At 38.6% G+C, this 23,254-nt stretch overlaps 2 protein-coding genes across 4 annotated transcripts in view; one reads left to right on the forward strand and one right to left on the reverse strand.

Moving 5' to 3' along the window:
* The first annotated feature begins 626 nt into the window (after positions 1-626).
* On the forward strand, positions 627-2,789 carry mrps26 (mitochondrial ribosomal protein S26). The gene is made up of 4 exons (XM_008278943.1): positions 627-990; positions 1,925-2,071; positions 2,169-2,292; positions 2,394-2,789. The coding sequence occupies exons 1-4, from the start codon at positions 770-772 to the stop codon at positions 2,523-2,525; spliced, it is 624 nt and encodes a 207-aa protein (XP_008277165.1). The 5' UTR covers positions 627-769; the 3' UTR covers positions 2,526-2,789.
* A 3,458-nt stretch (positions 2,790-6,247) lies between these two features.
* loxl3b (lysyl oxidase-like 3b) overlaps positions 6,248-23,254 on the reverse strand; it is a 38,812-nt gene continuing 21,805 nt past the window's right edge. For 2 of the 3 annotated variants that reach the window (XM_008278944.1, XM_008278945.1), the window contains exons 7-14: positions 19,471-19,625; positions 18,490-18,660; positions 13,988-14,147; positions 12,181-12,424; positions 10,108-10,223; positions 8,558-8,694; positions 7,229-7,340; positions 6,248-7,147 (exon numbers count right to left, since the gene is read on the reverse strand). In XM_008278944.1, the coding sequence (XP_008277166.1) occupies positions 7,074-7,147; positions 7,229-7,340; positions 8,558-8,694; positions 10,108-10,223; positions 12,181-12,424; positions 13,988-14,147; positions 18,490-18,660; positions 19,471-19,625 (1,169 nt within the window). In that variant the 3' untranslated portion in view covers positions 6,248-7,073. Of the gene's footprint in view, positions 7,148-7,228; positions 7,341-8,557; positions 8,695-10,107; positions 10,224-12,180; positions 12,425-13,987; positions 14,148-16,337; positions 16,494-18,489; positions 18,661-19,470; positions 19,626-23,254 lie in introns of all 3 variants that reach the window. The other variant, XM_008278947.1, reaches the window with a different exon arrangement.

Raw genomic sequence — 23,254 nt, forward strand, 5'->3', positions numbered from 1 at the left:
ACATTTAGGGGGAAAAACAATTAAAAACAATGAAAAATCTAATTTAAAAAGATAACAGACTAAACAAAAAGAGCAAGCTATTACAAGTATAAAGATAAAAGAAAATAAAAGATACATACATCATTGCCTGCTTTTTTTTTTTTAATAAATAAAGGCATTTAGAAAAAATTAACAGTTTGTTGATTATCCTACTACTTCTACAATAAAACAAGACTGATTGATTTTCGTATTGCACCCTCACTTTACTATTTCTAATAACTTTAAGTAGCCTACATTCAAATATAATGGGACTGCACATTAATGAAATCATTTTTTTTTTTAAATTGCCACTGAATTAAAAATGTTGCCCAACTTAACTTTATCTGTGGAAAACGCTGCTGAACCGTTGCTAAGCTAGTTAGCTAGCTGGCTATCGAGCTAACTAGCTTATTTTGTACCTACCTTTCTCGCTATATTTTGTTGTTGACTTTAAGTTAGCATTATATTTAAACGCCACCTGTGTAAGAGAGTCTTCGAAGATTTTAACTCATTAATAAGAACAAATATTGTTGTACAAAAGCCCTTTCTGACCTGCAGATGGCGGTACAGGTGGACCGAGCTATCTTTGCTAACTACTTCCGCCGGTCAGAGGGCACCAACATGGCCGCCGTCCTGTGTCGATAACATTTCTGTCTCAATGTTAACTCACGCTGCAGGTTTCACACTTCAGTGCTTTGAATAACTTACAGCGATCAAGAATCTGCACCTGTTACCGCATTTCGACGCCGACATGTTCCAGGTAATCGGCGGGAGGAGCGTCCAGGCTTCCCGGCTCCTCGCTCCCAGGAGCGCCGTGCTCGTGGAGGCTGTCCGGGGCAGAAAGTCCCGCACCGACCCGGTGGCCAAGTCCAAGGAGGGACGGATAAAAACGCCTCCCCCGGTCGACCCGGTGGAGATGGTGGTGCTCAAGGAGAGGTTCTCCGAGTACCAGCTGCTCATGAAGTCGCTCCGGTACGTTAGCTTCCCCGGTTTGAGGTGTCGCGGACGGTAACGGGTCACCCGGTGTTCTGGTTCAATCGGTGCTGATGAACATGTCAACATGTGCTTTTAATGCTTTAGAGTGTATATTTTATTAAGATTTGAAGAACATTGTTAATTAGTAATTGTGCTAGTTGATAAATAAATTTGATTTGATGTATTTTTGCAAAATAAAAAAAAAAAGAATTGCTGCTGAGTCACTTAATTCAAGCAACAAAAAATATTAAACAACAATTTATATGACTAATTAATCCTTTAAGTCATTTTTAAGATTGATGACACAAATTTTCTTCATTTTGAAATGGAAGTAATTGCAGGTTTTTCCTCCTAATAAACAGAATTTAATTGCTTTATAACAATTAGGCAAAAAAAAAAATCAGTGTAAGTGTTTGAACTTCAGGTCTGGAAAATAAAAATAAAAAAGTAAACATTAACTTTTTAACCTTTGTTTTTATATATATTTTTTTGTTAATGTGTGCTTAAAGGTGAGACTTTTCACAACACTGTCAGTTTATTTCAATATTTCAGTTCATACATAATCAAACAAGTATTTTTTTTAACTGACTGACTTTGTGAACTCTGTTTTTAATTTTTTTTTTGTTAATGTGCGCTCAGAGAGGAGACTTTTCATGATGGCTTTAATTTAAAACCAAAAAAAATCAATTTTCACATAATCAGAAATTATTAGATCTACGCCTCTGATATTTTAGATTCTCAATCAATGCATTATAAAAAATAACAGTGAACATTTCAGGCTCTTATCTTTAATAAGAAACTAAAAAACAATAAAACAGCCTCAAATTTCAATGTGTGAACAAATGTGCTGAAACATGGTCAGCAGGCAGTTGATATTCAGCGTGGTTTGAAATGTGTCATGTAACCGGGCTCCTCCTCCTGTGTTCATCAGTATGGCCTTCAAGGAGGAGGTGCTGCGAAAGAAGTACGAGGAGGAGACGGGCTCGCGGGCGGAGGAGAGGGCGAGGGAGGAGGAGGAGGAGCACCGAGCCCTGATGGCCCTCAACGACCAGGAGAACCTCCGCATGCTCAGACTCAGGTGAGGAGGAACTCAACCTGAGGAGATGGAGAAGACTGTCAGCCTCACATCTGGACTCTAGTGTCTCGTATTGATGCTCTCAACTGGTGTCTTTCAGAATCCTGCGGGTCCAGGAGCAGGCGGAAAAAGCTCAGCGCAAGAAGCTCAAAGTTTTACTTAAGCAAGAACAGGGGCAGCAGAAATTCCTCAAAGAAAAGGAGAAGGAGATTTTACAGCTGCAGGTAGGAATCTGTCAAAGCCGGAATGAGATATTTGAAGGTCTGCATTACACAGGATGTGGTTTGAAAACAGTTAAACATGTTTGCTTTTCATGTTCTTGCAGGAGGACGCAAAGAACTTCATCACCTTGGAGAACCTGGACCAGCGGATCGAGGAGGCTCTGGACAATCCAAAGAATTACAACTTTGCCATCGACAAAGAAGGCCAAGTGGTCAAACAGACGATACTGCAGTGACGAAGATGAACGCACGACTGTGGGAGAGGATTCTTTTTCTAACTCGAACTCTGAAAAACGTCAGTCAGAAAAAGGTTAACCTCGCCTGGAAACTGAGGAGTTCTCTGAAATCTCCAGCGTTGAATGAAAGTTCAATCACTGCTGGAGCCTTTATGTTTCATGTTTCTGCTTTCTTATGTGAATGACGCACATCGCCCCCATCAGGCTGTTCTGATCATTACTGGTGTTGCTCATGATGTGTAAAGTAAATTAACGTCAACAAGAGTGAAGCTTCCATGAAATTATTTCCTGTTCTTATTCAGTTTTGGAGGCCAAGGACGGTTACACCTGGTATTTATATATAATTGGTATCTGGATGTTATCACCTGGGATTAAAGTGCATCCTGGTTGTCTCATTTTTGCCCAAAATGTAATCTAATCTCAACATAAATGACCATTTAGGCAAAGCGTGCTCACATCCCAGCTCATAGGAAGTAATACGGCTGTTTGTCTTTTATTTTTTCCCTTCTGTTACTGAAGCAACATTACTACTATTACCTGTAGCTTTTCTCAGGTTCTCTTGTATTCGCAGCAGCAGTAGGTGGAAAGTAACTAAGTAGATTTACTCATCCATCCATTATCTATACACCGCTTAATCCTCATTAGGGTCGCGGGGGGGCTGGAGCCTATCCCAGCCGACTTAGGGCGAAGGCAGGGGACACCCTGGACAGGTCACCAGTCTATCACAGGGCCACACTTAGAGACAGACAACCAAGCACACTCACATTCACACCTACAGACAATTTACAATCACCAATTAACCTCAACATGTTTTTGGACTGTGTGGGAGGAAGCCGGAGAACCCGGAGAGAACCCACGCTGCACGGGGAGAACATGCAAACTCCACGCAGAAAGATCCCGGTGCCCCCACCGGGACGCGAACCGGCAACCTTCTTGCTGCGAGGCAACAGTGCTACCAACTGCGCCACCTTGCAGCCCCAGATTTACTCATGTGCAGCACTTTCATACATCTTGATGTTCACTACATGTCATGCACAGTAGGTTCCAAGCACTACTCACAGATTAATTAGCGAAAATTGTATGTTCTTAGGCTGCCCTTGCTGCTTTTTTGACACCTCATCCACACCAGGACTGAACATTTAATTGAAATATAGTCGAAATTGTAACATGGCCAACATCCAAATCACAAAAGCTGCAGTGTTTTTTTTTATAAAGGTAAAATTATGTGTCACAGAATATAATTATAAATGCAGAGCAGCAATTAATCGATTCGCTGTCAACTATGAAAACAATCAGCTCGGATAATTGATCAGTCAGTTTGAGTAATTTTTCAAGAATGACTTAAATAATTTTCTGTAGCTGTGAAGGAATAAGTGACTTTGCTCTCTCTGTAGTTCAGCCTCCGAAGATGATACTGAAATGGATATCATCAGTCTATAAAACCTAGAACAGATACACACCAGTCTGTAAATATTCTTCTACATGATCTTGACCTCATGTAGATCAGCCTAAGTCATCTGAGTCATCGGTGTTTCTCTCTGTGTCGGCCTCCTCGTCCTCTCGACCTCACTGACTTTCCACAACATGATTCATACATTTGAGTATTTTCTGGTTTCTGTACTCTTTCATGACAGTAAAGTGAATACTCTCGATTTAGAGAAACACTGATCAACTTTTTTTTTTCTCGTCGTTTTTGTCATTTTATACATCAAATGTCAAAATTTTTAATTGGGGGAATAATAAACAGATTAATTGCAATACTGTCAAACACAATGTCCAAATCGCAGGAGTATGAAAAAAAACAACCTGAGATGGCAAACATCCCACTTGTGTCAAAAAGCTCCAATGAAAGAAATGCTGAAATCATAAATTTACGAAGGAAAAATATATGTAATTGTCCAGATACACAATTTTAAATTTCTAATCAGATAAAACAGCTTTAACCGATTGAAAATATCAGTTAAAGCTGTTTTATCTGAGTGTCGTAAAGCAGAGTTGTGAACATGTTTGTGAACATCTTCTTACGCTGCATCCAAACACGAGAAAAGAAAATGTGAAGTGTGTTGCGTGCTTTAGGACAAAATAATAAATAGACGTTTTAGTTCCTTCGTAGGTTCATTAAACCATCATATGAAGATTTTTGTGCACAAGTTAGCTTAAACACAGTCCAGTCCTTTAGTGCTGCACTTCCAGCTGCTGCCCTCTAGGTGACGCCCTGCAAAGGTTGTTGAGTTTGCTGTCAGATGAGGATTGAGCTTCTCATGTATGACAACGTGCTGCTGTAATCCTCCTCTGTCGGCTGATGATGATGATCGGAGACGCAGGAAACCTGCAGCAGCCTCAGGGACGAGAGCTCATCAAGAAACTAGACTTTTAAATGAGGCTAAATTAGACTTTTATCCATCTGGAGCGATTTCTCCAGGAGATATTTGAGTTATCAGTCATCAGACACAGTAGCAGTGTATGTAAACACACATTTAGACTGATTTTGAACAACGTAGTGCAAATAATTTTACTTTTAAAGCCAGTTATTGATGCAAAATTGGTCAAATTTGATCATTTTCAAGCAGAAATTACAAATATTCTGTAGTTATATTTGCTTCAGTGTGGGGATTTACTACTGTCCTCTAGTTAATGTTACTACAAGTTGAATATTAGAGATTTTGCGTGTTTAAAAGCATCACCACATGCGATTTTCCTCTATTTTCTGAGCTTTTATAGCTCAAGTGCAAGGAAAAATGAGATCAGAGTTCAGAATTTAGTGTATTTTAGTCCTCAAAATCATCACAGTTGAGGCTTGTTGCAGAAGAGGTGCTACATACGGACTTACCAGAGCTGGTGTGATGCTGTGCACACGGTTAATGTGATTGCTAAGTGGGGTTAACGGGATTGTTGGACCGTGCAAGCGAAGACTGAGATTAGCGGTGGATTGAGATGATCTCTGGCAGCTTCTCTCGCAAACCAGTCGCGAAACTGTGAAACACAATATTGACACTGGAAGCTGGTTGTAAAACAAAAACAAGGTTCTGTCTTTGTATTGCGACACCTGGAGTGGATCTAGAACTGATTTGGTGGCCGTTTTGAACAGATCTCAGGTGTGTTATTCAGCAGTGAAAATCTCAAATGTCTACTTGTTGTGCTTATGAAGTTATGAGGGCTAAAAAAAAATGCTTGAAAAAAATGACGAGAAACAAAATAAGCACAATATTTCGACTGACCCTGATGCCCGAAACTATTAATTCATAGCCTGCGGGTGTAGAATCAGGCCTGTGGGTCCTTTTGTTTCTCAGCCGGCATCGATTATGGATCAGATGTTTTAAAAAATTCTGCTAAAAAATTAAAATCCAGTGTCATGTGTCCTTATTATTCCACCCCAGCCTTGTTCTGAACTGTTTAGGTTGACAGATCATCTCATAACAACCTGGAAAAATATCAGAAAATGCCCCTTATACTGAGTTTTGTCCTCATAATCCGAGTGTTTGCAGCTGTAAAGTAAAATCGTTTGAATGCTGTTAATACTGTAGTTGATCCAGACCCTTAAAAAGGAGTCACAGTAATATTCTGTAACACGAAATAAAGCCAAATTCATCAGATTATTTTTACTGATTTTAAGAAAAAGCAACCAGCGATGGGACCGTTTAAGTTGTCAGATCGAGAACTGCTGCTTCACGCTTGCAAAAAAGTGACTTTCTGATCCAATAAACCTTACAAACACTGAATAATCATGTTTCCTCTGTTTTATTTGGTGCAGCGGGTGTGGTTACATCAGCATACATACAGCAAATCTTCATGGTAACTGTAGGTTCTTGTATTTTCCCAGGAACAACCCTAAAAAAAAGACTAAAAGACACGCAGACTAAAGCTACACATGGCTTCATACTGACTCTGAAGCACTCTGAATTTACAATACTGCTAATGAACAAGCGTTTTTCTTCCTTTAGCACCTTGATATTGGCAATATATACATTCACAAAATACTGTAACTGTGGAGGCAGTGACTGTGTGTTCATCCTCATGTAGATTTGATAAAAAGATGTGAGACACATTTGCAGGTTAAAAAACACCTGGTGTGATGTTGCGTTTAAGACTTTCACAGAGCTGCATGTGTTCCTGTTTACGCCTCACATTGATTTTTCCCAGCGTCTTCAGGTAGTTCTGAACCTGCGCCATCCAAGTAAAAGTAAATCCGGTTATACAAAAATAATCAAAAATGAAAAATAAAACGACAAAGACATTCAATGGAAGGCTGTACATTTCTTTAAAAATCTGAATTTGTAATAAAAACGTAGCATAAACTCACACGAGACTACAGGGAAACAAACATCGGCACTTGAATATTCAAGTATAATAAGTCAGACATACGACACATTCACCGGAGGAAAAGACTGCTGGCTTCTTAGACGACTACAGATCTGAGAAACGCAGTGGGGATCCGTTTCAGCACCTGAAAACAAAAGCTTTGTGTCTTTTTTTTTTTTTTTTGAGCTTGTGAGGTGTGTTTTTATTCACTCAGCTCCCCACGTTGGTTGAAATGTTGTTGTGAAGTCATTAAGAAATTCTGTTGTTCAGCTGTCCGGGGTATTTCTCAAATCTCCTCTCCGCCTCCTCGCTGAACGCATCGCCTGCAGGAGATTAAAAACGAGAAATTAAGCAGCAAATAAATGATTAACGGTGGGAAGTTTTATTGTTTTTCACTGACTTACCGATGTGGCAGTTATGCAGCCAGATCCGATGTCCGTCGTATTTGCAGTTGCACTTCATGCCGTTGTTGGTGAAGTCGCTCTCGGCCACTTCGGAATTTGGATTGATCACAACCTGAAGAAATAAAAAGAGGCGCTTTTTGTTCAGTTTTTACAGTTAAAGCAGCTTGAACCACAACGTAAATATGGAGAACGAGATAAAACTTGTGGTTTACATCGAAACGAGTGAACAAGGTGGCAAAAAAAAATATGTAAACCTGCAATAAATCAGTGTTTTTTGGAAGATTTTTAGCTATGTAGCTGTTTTTTTGTTTGTTTGTTTGTTTTAATCATTTACTGTTATTTGACAGGTTTTCCTAATTGGATTAGATTAGATTAGATTCAGCTTTTTTATACTGAGTGCTTTTTGTTATAACGTGTACTTATTTTATTTTTGTATATTTACTTTATTTTGTGTACTTTATTTTTATAATGTATATTTTATTTTATATTCTTTCTTTTTATTGCTGCTGCTCTCACCTTTATTAATTTTATTCTATTTTTTTTCTTTTTCCTACATATAAAGCTGACTCGTGGATATGCATAAGAACTTCAATGTGCCTGTAATGTGCCCGTGCAAATGGCAATAAAACTCTATTCTAACTTTATTGTCATTGCACATGTGACAAGTACAAGGCAACAAAACACAGACTACATTTAAATAGAAGTGCATTATCAGTAACAATGTACAGAAGTTTATAATATAAATATGGATAATATGTACAGTGGTGCAAATTGTGCTCATTAAAAAGGGTAAAGGTTGTACAGTATGTGCAATAGTGCAACTGGAATGATTAACATTATATACAGCGTGTGCAGTATGAATGTATTGTATTGTACAATTCCTGGACAAATTCTATGCAGTATTTCAGGTATGTATAGACGGTGAAGTTCAGCAGACTTGCGGATAATAACTGAAAAACCATTTAAAAATGTACGTTAACTGTAAAAACAGTGACGTGAAGCTGAGACTAGTGGCTAATTTTAAACCTTAAAAGAATTTAAACAGGTGAGTGACACAAAAATTCACCTCCTGTACAGTTGTTATGAATGTCAAAATTAGCTATTGAGACCTAAACTGTTTTGTACCAGGCTCTAAACATGTTTATTTCTGTTGTAAAGTTGGACGTTTTAACACGGAGGTCTATGGGCGTTTGGAGGCAGCCTCTAGTGGCCGTTTCAGGAACTGCATTTTTCAACATTTCAGCCCTTGAGGTCGCCGCTTGGTTTCATTCATAAATTTTGTAGGCAGTATTTCTTCTGTGCTCTACGCTTTGATCCACACACGCTCACCTGCAGTATGTAATTTCCAGGCTTGACGTCTGTGATGTCGATCCACTGACAGTCGATGTCGTGGCGGTACAAATCCCAGCAGCCCACGGTGATGCCCTGATCGCCAAAGTTGGCACACTCGTACCGTTTAGAAACGCCTGAACGTCATAAATGAAAAGATGGATTCAGTCTTAATTATGAAAGACCAACAGAAACTTGTAGATAGCCATGAAGCAATGCTATTTATCTGAAAATAAATATAAACAGAGCAAATCATCAGAGAAATGTGGCTTTGAAAGGGGAAATTAAAACGATAATTTACACTTTATATACTCCTTGTCCACATGTATATTTCTTTTTACATTCAATGTGTAAATACAAACTTATTTCCCATAATTTTACTAGACATTATCTGTAATTTAGCATAAGAGAGGAGATCTGTAAAGTAGTAGTTAGAAAATTATTTGCTGTTTTTCAGTCCTTAAGAGAAGTAATTTTTCTTTTAAATAACAGAAAATGCCATAAAATAATAGTATTTTTTGCCGATTAAAACTGAGATACAAAGTTAAAAAGTTGTGTAATTTATTTAGTCAAACATTGTAAAAGAATAAATTACCATCGATAAAAAATAAGACTTTTGATGTGAGCATTATTTACAGATTTGGCCTTTTTTTAATGGTGAACATGCAAATTAATAGTTTTTTCTTTGATTTTTACTAAATATTATCAATAACTTAACAAAATGTGGACTAATTGGTACAATTAGGGTAAATTGTTTAAGAAAATTACAGTCAAAAACTGTTTTAAAAGTGTAGCGCCTGCAAAATACTCACACTGAAGGTTTTACAATTAGCTGTTGGGTTGCTTTTGTTTTTTCAATTTAAAATATTTCCACACTGCAGATATTCTATCTGCGTCCCTCCAAAAGTTGTGCTTTCCTTTTCTGACATGAAGGTAAACAAAAAATCCGGCCTAGGTTCACTCATTAAATACCAATCATATAAAAACGGCTTAGCTCTGCCACAGTGCTGATCATTCAGACCGGATCAGGACATCCTTAATGACGTAGATTTAAACCGGTATGTGGTTCATTGCCAGTAATTCTTAATTAATTTGTTGCTTCTAGTTCCCTAAACAAATTAAAACACAGTGTGTGGTTTATGGGCTGCAAGGTGGAGCAGTTGATTAACACTGTTGCCTCGCAGCAAGAAGGTTGCCGGTTCGCGTCCCGGTGGGGGCACCGGAATCTTTCTGCGTGGAGTCTCCATGTTCTCCCCGTGCAGCGTGAGTTCTCTCCAGGTTCTCCAGCTTCCTCCCACACAGTCCAAAAACATGTTGAGGTTAATTGGTGATTCTAAATTGTCTGTAGGTGTGAATGTGACTGTGCTTGGTTGTCTGTCTCTAAGTGTAGCCCTGTGATAGACTGGTGACCTGTCCAGGGTGTCCCCTGCCTTCACCCTGAGTCAGCTGGGATAGACTCCAGCCCCCCATGACCCTAGTGAGGATGAAGCGGTGTATAGATAATGGATGGATGGATGGATGTGTGGTTTAACTCTGATCTGAAGACTAACCCTCTTGACAATCCGTGTCCTCCAGACAGAAACTTGCTTTGTGTCCTTCGGCCACTTTGGTCCCGTTGGCGTTGAGCAGGTCGTAGTGGGTGAAGATGTCCATGCTGTGGTAGTGGCTGGATTAGAAACAAGAAAAAAGACCATGTAGCCGTGAGGGACTAAAAACATCTCTAAAGTTAGAAAATCCCTTATTTCAGATTCAAAATAGCATCGAGTTTGATGACTGACCACAGAAAACAAGTTTAATTCCACAACACTGGACAATGATGTGAAGTTTTCCAAAAAATATATGGTCATATTTTTAAAGTTATATTTTTTTGGCCTTTGTTTGACAGTGCAGTGAGAGAGAGACAGGAAAGTGGGGGAGAAGAACATGTGGGAAAGGGCCATGAGCAGGATTCAAACTCATGACCTCCACATCAGGACTGTAGCCCTGCACATGGGACGCCAGCTCAACCCGGTGAGCTATAGCAGCGCCCATGATCATATTTTTAAAAATGTAAGCTCTTCTCTGTGTTTATGTGAATAATGTGACTTTACAGGAAGAGACACGGGCTTGATTCAGTTATAAAACACATAGCTTCTGATAAAATCGCTGATTCAGTGTTACTTTAATAGATACTACGCTGCGTTTTGAATGATGTGTGTGACTTTGCCCAGATTCCCACCGCAGCCCTCTGAAGCCTGCACATGGTGTAAACAGTCATTTCACGCCAGAGCGGCTGCCGTATAAACACAGTTTGTCTCGTGCTGTTATCTGAGCTGCAGACAACATAAGCAGCATAATGATGGAGAGAGGACAAAACTTCCCACTTTCCCTCCACCGGTCGGAGCGTCTTGTTTGTTAGCTGGTTAAAGGAGGCGGAACGCAGACTAAACAGAAAGCCACGAGGAAAAGCTGTGATCTAGTGAGACGGGGAGGTAACAGTTTGGACATTAAATTCCCACAAAGGCAAATTTTCCTCATATTCTGGACTGTAAATTTATATTCTAGTATTTTTATCTTCGTCTAGTGTTTCTGCTGCAATGACCACATGTCTATAACTCTGCACAAAGTTATGGGAATTTCAGTAAACCTCTGCACAAACTAGGAACAAATCAGATCGTAGTTGTACTCTCAGATTAGTCCAAACCAATGTGACTGTACTGGTGTAAACATTTTCTGTGCTTCTTTGTGTGCTTTTCTGGACAGTTTCCTTATTTACCGTTCAGTGAGACTTAAAGATCAAGTTTTTTTTACCCTCATAAGGCATCCATAAGGTGTTTTTTTTAATATGCTGGAAGACATTTCCACCTTGACACTGCAGCGTATTGATGATTGTGTCAAAAGCACAGATTCAGATTTCTGGTAAAAAGTTTTACAGCATTTGAGCAGAGTTGCAGGTGAGCTGGTGTGCTCAAGCTGCAGCAAATAGGATGGGGACAGAGGCAGAGACTTCATAGATCCGCAAATTCTTAAGGAAGCAACAGTGTAAATGTACATGTAAGTGATTTTTTAATGCAGAAAGAGTTTATTTTATTAGAAAAAAAAAAAGTCATTTTGATATGCAGAAATGAGTTTTTAGGGGTTTAGTCAGTGACTTGAGAGGAACTTTAAATCAGAGCCACTAAGATGAGCTTCTCAGAAGGGAGATGTATCATCTTTGAACAACATCTGGTTTCTAACAGGAAGTACCTACTCTCAACACAAATAGCATCAGACACTTCATCACCTATTGGACCACCAAAACCATCAATAATCATAGATGGAAACTGAAGGACGCTGGAAGCAGGATTTCGCCAATATTACAAAAAGTTATGAGTGCAGTAAGAAATTCAGTCACTTTGATCTGCACAGGCGACGAACTCAGATCTGTTTTCATCAAATAAAAGATCTTAATAATGTCTCATCTGAGGAATTTTGATTCTGAGTCCAAGTTTCATCCACCAGGGTGTCATGAAAAGTCTAATAACGTCTCTTAAATCAAACTGGTGACATTTTTATGTCACTACAATCTAAATCTAAACCCGGTAAATCCCACTGAGAGGATCTTTTTAATTGGTGACCTGGTGCCCTAATAAAGAGCACTTTACCCGTGACAGGCGTGCCAGACCCATGAGTGCCGCCCAGCCTTCGGCTTGAAGTCGGCCCGGCCGATGTTGTGGATCTGGGAGGAGAACCGGAGCAGGCGTCGGTGTCCGTATGGCCAGTTGGCCTTGGCGGCAGATTTAGACAGGCAGTCCTCCTCGGCGGCGCAGTACAGCATGTGCAGGGGTCGGTCCTCGATGTAAACCGTCTGCTGGACCAGAGAGGCGTTCAGGACCAGATCGGAGGCAGCTGGACACAAAGACAGGAGAGGGATCAGGACTGACTTGTAGTCCTCATAGATATATAAAATACAAAAACATAAAATGAAACTACTACTGAAATAAAACAACACAAAAACACAGTAAAAATAATCAACAAAGCTTGCTCAAAAAGGATCCAGATAATCCTTGGATTTGTTGGGTTTACATGTCAAAACTTGGGCTATAAATCCATCAGGTTCATCTCCATAATTAATTATGCTGTGGGGTCTTGGACACAATATTTATATTAGTTAAGTTCTGTCATTTATAATACTGTAGGATCTTAGCTATATTATTAAATAAGTTAGTTTATTCTCCATAATTACTAACGCTGTCAGGTCTCAGCTTTAATATGTGTTATGGTCAGGTAAAGTAGTATTTTATACCAGTTTTATAGGGTTTAATCTCTAATATGTACATTAATCAGGTAAAATCACACCATAAATAACAATAATGGGTCTAAACCCCTATATATAAACTTGTTAAGCTGATTTAATAACGTCAGTCATAATCTGTTTTACTGGACGGAACTCTGATGCAGCAGCTGTTGTCTTGAATTTACTCTAATTTTTTTTCTTTAAAAAAATAAAATTTTTTTTCTTTAAAAAAATAAAATAAATCTTCCTTTGGTTTCACTATTTTATACTGCTGTAATATACAGTTGGGAACTTTTTTAAATTATTTTTTTTTAAATTAGTTCAGGATTTGTGTAATTTGACAATTGTTTTTATTGTAAAGCACTTTGTAATTTTATTTTCAAAAGGTACAACACAAATAAAGTTATTGTTGTTGTATTTTAATTATGTCAGTCATGTTTAAATATTTGATATGTCTGTACAAATAGAAAATATTTACAGAAATCAGATAAAAGGAGCTGAGTCACAATTTTGCACTAACTGGTTAGCCCTGCAAAGCCTGAACCATGAAATAATTGCCAGAAAGTTCAAATTTATTGAAACTGGAGTGTTTATTGAATCTTCTTTTTTTTTAACTGCAGCACATATTTGCATGTATGAGTTTCCACCTTTTTTTGCTACATCCAGCATTCTTGGTGCATAAATTACTGATCTGTGGTGGATTATTTTTGTATGTGTGCGATTGTGTACATCAGGTTTTTCAGGAAAAATAAACATCACACTGATGATGTAGAGGTTCTCAAAAACTCAGGTATCAAATGTGATACAGTTGTTGGTGGTGTTACAGGGTTGATGTTAACTTAGAGGAGGTCTACCATTTTTGATGGTGTAAAGTACTCTTGACCATCTTACTTCTTCTTGCATCTTACTTGTAAATATGATATAATTTCTTTTCTTTTTTTCCCTTCCATTGTGGAAGAGAGAAGCCTTTTAACTGTGTATAAACTCAAATTAAGTTAATTCATAACCCAATCTTAGATAAAATTCTTTGTAGGTTTTCAGTTTTACTCCTCAGAGCTGCAACTAGAGACACATATGGATAAAGAGCAGAACTAAAAATGAGTCAGGTTACAGTAGTTCAGTTATTATAATGCTGTATTATTGCTGTTTATTGTGTTTCTGCATCTTTCACTCACTCTCTGAGCAGATGACTCCTGCTGCAAACTTTGCCGCCGCTTTCTGGCAGCTGACGGTTTTGTGATGCTGGCACTGGCTCAGAGACATCTCGCTTCCCGTGCACTTCACGCCGCTCATCACCATCTCCGTCACGTTGCTGCTGTCCCAGTACCAGGTTTCCTTACAACAAACAGACAAACAAACACAATGCATCGATCAGGGCGTGTCAGTCAGAAACGGAGCTGCAGAGTTTTCGGTGGGATGTTGCAGTTGTGAAAAACAGATGTCCATGACGCATTTTTGGCTTCTGATCGAGGACACAGTGTGATGCTGAGTTTACGGTCACTGGAGGACACTACTGAGCGGTTCAATAGTTATACTGCACCATATCTCGATCCCAAACACTATAAACGAATCACTTTCACTATAAATATATCAGCTATATCACTATATTTTCCACACAGAAGTTTTTTTTTTTTTATTGTTTTGGAGCTTGCAACTTTTACGTTCAGTTTCTTGCGGCTCTTTTTTAAAACATTTGAAGCGCTTCGTTCCAGAACGCCACATATTCACTTCTGAAAATGAATGCTTGAAAGTGAAGATGTCTCAAAAGCGTTTACAGTCCCATAAAAGAAACAATTCATTATCACATCCTCAAATAACATTGTAATTTTGCACATTTTTGTGTGTTAACTTTGCCTCAGCCTTTCTTCTGCTTTTGTCAGTGAATTACCACATTTGCACAAAGCCGCAGAATAACAAGTTGTGCCCTGCGAATGTGTTTTCTGTGGGCGTAGAAACTTTGCTCTGCTTTTATTCTGGGAGACTGACACCAAAACATGACATTTACTGCTGAAGTTTAAAGATCTGCTCCTTCGTTTTGTTTTAGTGCACATCAGTAGACCAAAATCCCCACATTTCCTCGTGGTTTTTCTGCTTTTAAACTCACCACAGTTTGGATTCGGGTGTCAAAACGTCAGCGGTGAATCCAGTTAAAATTAGAATGCAACAAAAACTTCAGATTGTGGTGCACAGTTTGGCTCTAAAAATACATTTTATGAAAGTTTGCTTCAGATTGAAGTCATGAAAACTTAAATTGTGCCACATTTTCAGTCCAGTTTTCTAACTTTAAATGTGATTTACAGTTATAAATACCCATCATTGTGACACAAGTAAAACACAAAACTTGAAGGATTTAAATGGAACAAAAAATGTGTTTATTTCTCAATGCATTCAGTTTAATTAAACAGTTTATTCAAAGCAGTTTTATGTCCTGTTTCCATGTATTTTTTTAAAGCATTTGTATGAGCTTCGATTAGCTGCAGAAAAAGGTAAAAGTACATTTTGATTGTTTAGAATAATTTGCAGTGACACAATAAACCCATTTTTGGTTGTTGTTCACAACTAGCTTTATTTACATTACATTAAATTTAAGTTGTAATTATGACTCTTTCGTGTAATGTTTTCAACATTTACAACTTNTATACAAATATGAATTCTTATTATTTTATTAGATATTCTGCCTTGACATTGAAATAACTCAGACAGGTTCCAGTCTGGCAGCACTGCAGCAGATATTTAAGTGTTTTCTGAAGGATTTCATGACTAAAGGATGAATTTGTTCTGATAACAAAAAGCAGAATCACTACACTTATGAGCAGTAAGTATAACAACCTGACTGATACTGGATTTAAAAAAAAAAAAAAAGTTAATACAGGTAGAAATATCTTTTGCCTTTAAAGACCCAAGCTCTTGTTTGATATGCTTTTTTTTTTTAATTATTATTTCTCTTTGCTATTTGATCAGATCAAATAGCAAAGAGAAGAAAAGTTTTTTTTAAAATGCAGACAATAAAAATATATTTTTAAAAAATCTAAAAATAACAAAAATAAAATAAACACCAATATACTAATGATAATAATAATAATAATAATAACATAAAAAAATTGGCTACTGTAGTAATATAACCCAAAATGTGAGTCTTAAGAGGTTAATCTGCAATATTTCATTTTCATGTGGGATATCACTTATTACCTCAGTGTAATTGCCAGCGCTACTTTTTAATGTTCTATTCTAGCCATATTGTAGCTCACTTATTCTATTTCAGTCATGTATCGTACTTATATTTTATCGCTTTTCTACTTTTTCGACACTGCATTTTTTTACATAAAGTCATTGTTTTTTTGGGGCAACATCTGACGCAAGACTTTCCTTTCCGTCCTTCCTTAATAAAGTTTTATCTTATAATTTCTGCCTTCGTTCTGCACATCTTATTCATGATGCATCTCAAGGAGCAGCGTTAAAAAAAAAGAAGCATTTGTTCAGTGTCTTATTGTGGATCTCTTCAGTCGAGTCTGCGGTCCTACTTACAGTGATGGCATGCATGGAGTATCCGAGCCCTAGCTGCCTGCAAACCACCATGGCTTCCTTTGTGGTCCAGCCTGTGCTGCACACTGTGCCCCACTTGGACCCAACCTGAACCTCCACTCGGCCCTCATAAGTGCTCCGGCCGCCCACTATCCGGATCTGCAGAAAACGTCCTGCTGGGAGTCAGTGAGGGGACACGCTTCCTGTCCTGTCTCTGAACCGTCTGAGGTAAAAAACTACCAGTCCTCAGGCAGCGGAAAGTAAAATGTTGTGAAGCAGCAGTTTGGTTAGTCTTTTTTTCTAAGGCGAGGAAAACGTCAGCATGGTTTCCAGATGAGGTCACCGCTTGGCTTTAGTGGTGAGTGGCTTCAAGTTTGATTAGAAACTTCATGTGGGCCTGTTTCAGTCTGCCAGAGCAGAGCAGAGCTGAACAGTTCTACCATGTAGAGAGAGAAACGTCAACTCCATATGGAAATGATAACACACTGTCATACGTTAATGCATGCATGTTCAAATTTATCATTATAGCCTAAGGAATATATCTGAAGGTTTTACAAGTACAGGTAACAATAAGTCCAATCTGTAAAACCTGTGCAGATTTTACAGGTTAGTTAGACACACGGATGACTGAAAAGGTTTTGAACATGTATGAACAGAATTACACTCAGTGGCCACTTTATAACGTTAACTCCCCCGAGAGCCGGAGCTCAGCTGGACTGTTGGGCTGCCGACGCCGAGCCAGACACGTGACCGTGTGGCAGTAAACACTGTGAATGCTGCTGCTGCCAGACGAGCTGGATCCAGTTTCTCACAAACAAGGCAGACAGCTGGAATTTTTAAATAACGTCTGACTGTGGAGTTTAACAAGCTGCAGGTTTGAGGGTGACAGAGGAGAATGGAAGGACTTATTGGAGATCAGACACAGGTTTTGAGTGTAAAACCCTGACAGGCGACATGAGATTGTGGATTCTTCTAATATAGCACATTAATATTAGAGGATTTAATGGATCTGTCATTGCTGATTCCAACCGTAAATGTTGATTTTAGTGATGCAATTTGGAAAAACTAGTTGATAACATGTCACCACTACAGTAACTTTAGATCATTCATATGACGGTGGCCCAACAGAACACTGCACAGAATCAATTATTCTGAATTTTAATACATTTAAACCATAAACCATGTTGCTACACTGGTGTCAAGTTGATTTAATTTACTATATATGCAGTATTTTTGATATAATCTATTGCACAGGCATTTTGCCAACTCTTAAGAAACAAGACATTAACCTTCTGAACCCCAAAACCTGCCACTGGGTTGGAAAGGCATGTTTTTGTTTGTTTATATTTAAATGCACAAATGGCAGTTTTATCGTAACCAAAGTCGTCAGAGTTGTATCTTTCTGACAACCAAATCTAAGCTTAAAATTGTGATGTTTCTTCAAAATCACTTTATTTTACATTTCTAATTTAAAAATAAACTGTTTTACTAAGAGGGTTCAGTAAAAAAAAAACTAAAACATTCTGTGTTTTTTAGTGCAACTATGAGGCCATAGGTCACTCGGCTGAACTGCAGGCAGTGTTTACGCAGAGCAGACACATAAATTAGCAATTTCCCTAAGGTTGCCACCAAGGGGATCAATCAAGTTCTATTCTATTCAATTTTATTCTATTCTATTCTATTCTATTCTATTCTATTCTATTCTATTCTATTCTATTAAAAAATATACGTAGTTTAATATCTGTTGTATCTAGAGTCACCATTTCTTCTTCTAGTATTAGTTACACCTGTTGGCATTTGGATAAATGTTGAACATGCTGATTCTATGTTTTTTAAATTTGAATAATCAAAGAAATTTGGGTTTCTGTTTTCTTTTTCTTTTATGATTTATGGCATTATAACTTTGTTAAACTCCACAGTAGTATTTCTGAGGTTTTTCTCCTCCTAGTCATGGTTGTTCTGTTTCCATAGAGGTGCAGGACTTTTTATTGGCGTAAAAAACGAGCCCACAGCGAGTAAAAAGGCGACAGGAGACTGAATAACCAACTAATTTAAAAGGCCACTGGGTGTACATGACAGTGTATTACATGTGCATATGTCACATATACCAAAAGGTAACTGCAGAGAGTTGACCTCGGTGGTGTTAATGACCTACTTGCAGGCCCTGGTTAGCGTAGCCCAAACCCAGCTGCCTGCAGGCCACCATGGCCTCCTTGGTGCTCCAGCTCTCTCCACAAATCAGACCCCAGCTCTGCGTCCCGTTAGAGTCTGAGCTCAGCACCTCCACTCGGCCCTCGTAGCGGGTTCGTCCTCCTGTGATCCGGATCTGTGCGGGACCAGCGGGTTAGGAACCACGAAGCAGAGCGTAGATACACAAGAGCCAGGCTGGATAAAAACTCTAAAAGTGTCTAAATCTTTACATGTGACGTCATGAAAAAGGTGTAAAATTCAATTATTTAGTTTATTGATGCTTTAAAAATCCGACACTTCATTGACTGATGTTTTTTAGAGTTTTTATCTCGACGTCTGTGTGCATCTACAGCAGACATGGGGGAGTATAATCTGATAAAATGCAAACTGTGTAACCAGAAATACTCCATGTTAGAGGGAAATCACTGTTGCCAGCAAAAAAAAGTAATTAGGGTTGTCAAGAAATCAACAAAAAGATCTAATCTGTACGTATATTTTTAATTATATAATTTGATCTGGGTTGTTTTTACTGCCCAACAATTAAACCAAATCACCTCAAAACAAAGACAAAATTACTTTTTTTGCGACAACAGTAAAGAAGAATTACTACTTGACTACAGACGTGAGATTTCTAAACAACCTTCCTCTTGTTGTTAGCTTTAAATCTCACATTCTTGCACGCACAAAGAAGACTGTTAGAGCAGTAAATACTGATGAATAGACAGGAGATAATAAATAAGAAACACACAAAAGGCATTTTTCAACATCTTTCTGATCTTTCTGTCGTTAAAGAAACAGAAACTAAACATTTAGCCCATTTTTCAACAGTAAATCAGGATATTTTCTTGCATTTACTGATATAAATTCCATGTAAAAACAACTTTGTGATGTTTACAGCTCACTGGTTTTGAAATCAGACATTTTAATCAGGAGGTTCAGGTCTGACCGTGTTCTCGAGGCCCATGTAAGGAACGTTGCAGCGAACGGCAGCGTCCTCCATGTGCTGACAGTCCTCCGAGGTGATGTTTTTGAAGGGGCAGTTCATGATGGACTTCTCCTGACCGAGGCACTTCACCTCGTTCATGTATATTGGACCCATTCCTGGACACACAGACAGACAGAAGCTCTGAAGTTAAAGAGGTTGGACCTGTTTATGGAACAAGTGTGAAGCTTTGCTTTCATCATCAGCCACGCGTCGACCGGAGCCAAAACAAAGTGGTGGGTTTAGGCCACGGAAACCTTTTTCCTACATCTGAAGTTACAGCTTCTCGAACACACACAATACATTTAGAGCCTCTGAAACTAAAATTAGCGCCGTGTGGTTGTTTGTCTGCGCCAACCGGTCAAGTTCCGTTTTATATTGATGTCTGTCCAGACGTGACTTTTGAACTTCTGAATATAAAACTAGATCATTTACACCATATACCAGCAATATATTCTATATATTTTATACAATAAAATACAATTAATTAAAATAAGGTATCTTCAAAAGTTGCTACATCTTATATTTGCACATTTCCTTTTGTACTTTTAAAATGCACTGACAGGACTGATGCTTAATTTTGTTGTACATAAAATGATATTCAAATTCTTTTCTATCATTTCCTAAGTTTATCCTGTTAAGACATTAAATCGTGTGAAATTGCGGCATAACTAGCAAATAAATTCTGCATGTATGGTGAAAGTTCACAGTGACTTTCGACCTCCAAACTTTAATCAGTTCATCGTTTAATCATGAACTAATTTAATTAAACATTTGTGCGAAATTTGAAGACAAGGCGTTGTCAGCAAACAGCTACATTTTTCCACGCTTCGTCCGGTTTCTGTTCTTGGGTCTTAATCTGCAAAATCCAACAATTATAGCAGTTACATGCAAATTTTGCAGCACTTTTTGGGCCTGAACCGACTTAAAAGCGTTCTTTAATGGATTCAAACAATCCAGCTGATTTCTCACCTGCTTTTTTGGACCCTTTCAAAAGACCGGTTGGGTAAATTTGAGCTACAGAACTATTCCAAACCACTAGTGTCCAGCAATGTCTTTTTTTCTTTGGATTTTTGCAGCTGTTGCTGCACACGTTGTTTACTTAATTCCAGTTATACTGATGTTTCTGCTACCAGAATCACTTTCACTGAGATTTAATCCTCAGAGCTTCAGTAAAAAGCAGCTTCTTTAAAGTTCTTAAAGACATTTCACCTCTTCCAAGAGGCTTTGTCTTCAAGAATCTAAAAGAGAAGTCCAGTAGCTTTTTGCAGATGCTTGTTGGATTAAAATGGCCTGAATGACTGAGAGTACTGTACAGAACTGTATAGGGAAGACTAAACAACAGCTCTACACGCACATGGCTCAGCACAGAAGATCCAGCTGTTCAAGAAAAGCCATCCACCTGCATCTAAAGGACATGAGACACTCCTCGGAGTACAACAGTGTCGCTCTATGACACCACTTACCAGGTGCTTCCATCCCCAGACAGACTCTCAATCATTCACACCTCGAAGCATGCAGGTTTTTAATGGGTTGAGTTAATGTGGGTGACATTCATAGGTGGGATCCTCTAGTTCGACCGAAGAAGCCTCTCGAATAAAAGTGAAAAATCTTCAAGAATCAAAAGGCAACTGTCTGTTACACCATGACCAAGATGACCGAGAATCTACACAGACGAATGGACATTTTAGTTTAAAGTGTTTCCTGAAAGACTGATGATTCTAACTACTGGAGAAGCAAAAATTAATCCTGAATATTATATATTTTAAATGGTTTTTACTGATTTTTATGTATTAGTTAAAGGTGAGACCATTTTTAAATGTAGTGAAGTGTGTCCTTCTTCTTGCATCTCTGGAAATTAAACGTTATTCTAATTATAGCAAATGTCACTTCCGGTAACAGCGCCGACTAATTAATACTAATTTATCTCCAAACCACTGAGGTGTTTGGAGAATTTGGGTAAGTTTCTCTGAGATTCCGCCAAAGGAGAAACAAGTCGTCTTTTGAGGGGCAGTTCTCAGAAACGCAGGGCGTGGACGTCTGCTCTCGTGTTTGTACATTATGATTTCTGCCGCAGAGGAAGCTGGCTGAGGAGGCTCGCCACAGATTCTGTTTGAGGAAGCAGCATACCTGCTCCGCGCTCAGTTTGATGTCAGACCACCACCCGGCCGAATGAGCCAGAGAGACATTCCTGAACGTGGCTGAAGTCGGAAGCTCGCGCTGCTGAAGGAATTCCTTTCATGGAATTCACGTAACGCAGTCACCTCCTGGTGCGATGACACGTATGATGGAGTGAGCGTTTAGAGAGTGAATGTAAAGCAGGGTGTCGCTGACGGAGAGCAGGTTAAAAGGGAAGTTTCCAGACGTACTTTATACAGTATGTAGTGTGAAAGTCATGCAAGGCTTGACTACTCCAACTACTAATGCTGGTTATAGAAACTGCAGAAATCAGACAAATATCACAGCTATGTTTTTCAGCGAAAATGCAGTATATTCTAATCATCTGGAGGAGATTTTCAGCCTTGGTGTAGACTTGACTAGATAAAATTTCAAAAATCTCTTACAGAAATGCTAATGCCTGCATGCTAACTCTAACAATGACAAAACATACTGATGTTTGGCTGGTATAATGTTTACCCTCATCTTCATTTAGCATGTTAGCATCCATATTCTACAGCTGAGGCTGATGAGAATCTCATTAGTTTTGCAGGTGTTTGGCAAAAAATAAAATTAAAAGTGCAATAATAATGATTTAAGACTAACTAAATGATGCACATGTACAATATCTGTACCAAGATGAACAGCATCTAGATTCTCAGTCATCCAGGTCATTGTAATTCGAAAAGCTTCAGTATAAAAGCAACTGAAGAAGCCTCTTGGATGACAAGTAAACATCTGCAAGAACCTAAAAAAGTTCCACTTGCTCTCTACTGAAGCACTTATTCCAGTCTCCATTATCTACACACCACTTAATCCTCACTAGGGTCATGGGGGGCTGGAGTCTATCCCAGCTGACTCAGGGTGAAGGCAGAGGACACCCTGGACAGGTCGCCAGTCTATCACAGGGCTACACTTAGAGACAGACAACCAAGCACACTTACATTCACACCTACGGACAATTTAGAATCACCAATTAACCTCAACATGTTTTTGGACTGTGTGGGAGGAAGCCAGAGAACCCAGAGAGAACCCACGCTGCACGGGGAGAACATGCAAACTCCACGCAGAAAGATTGTCCTCACCGGGACGCGAACCAGCGACCTTCTTGCAGCAAGGCAACAGTGCTAACCACTGATCCACCTTGCAGCCCTTATTCCAGTCTCAATGAATTAAAATTTAGGGTTCACATAATTTTTCAGTGCAATTTCATATATTTATTCAAGTTAGGAATTAGATTTTTACTTGCTGGGGCTGTTATTGTTTTGTATATATAATATCTGACGACCTGATTAAGCAGGAACAGTGATGTGTGTCCAACTGAAGTCACAACTAGATGATCTTATGAACAAACAACCGTATGCAGCCATGCTATGTACCCTTGGACAAGTCATAGATTTTACTAAATTCCTCCAAATGCAGCAGCTTAAACCATAATTTATTCACAAGGAGACATGCTCATTTCCTCACTCACACGCACAAAATGTACTTCATTCAGCTGCTGGTTTCCTGTTCTGACTGCTTTTAGCCTCCAGTTTGGAATTTTGAGACAGATTAACCTTTTTAGTCAAGTTTTTAAGTAGTTTCCAAC

Source organism: Stegastes partitus, unplaced genomic scaffold (genome assembly GCF_000690725.1).
Source record: "Stegastes partitus isolate 25-593 unplaced genomic scaffold, Stegastes_partitus-1.0.2 Scaffold139, whole genome shotgun sequence".
Classification (NCBI taxonomy): domain Eukaryota; kingdom Metazoa; phylum Chordata; class Actinopteri; family Pomacentridae; genus Stegastes; species Stegastes partitus.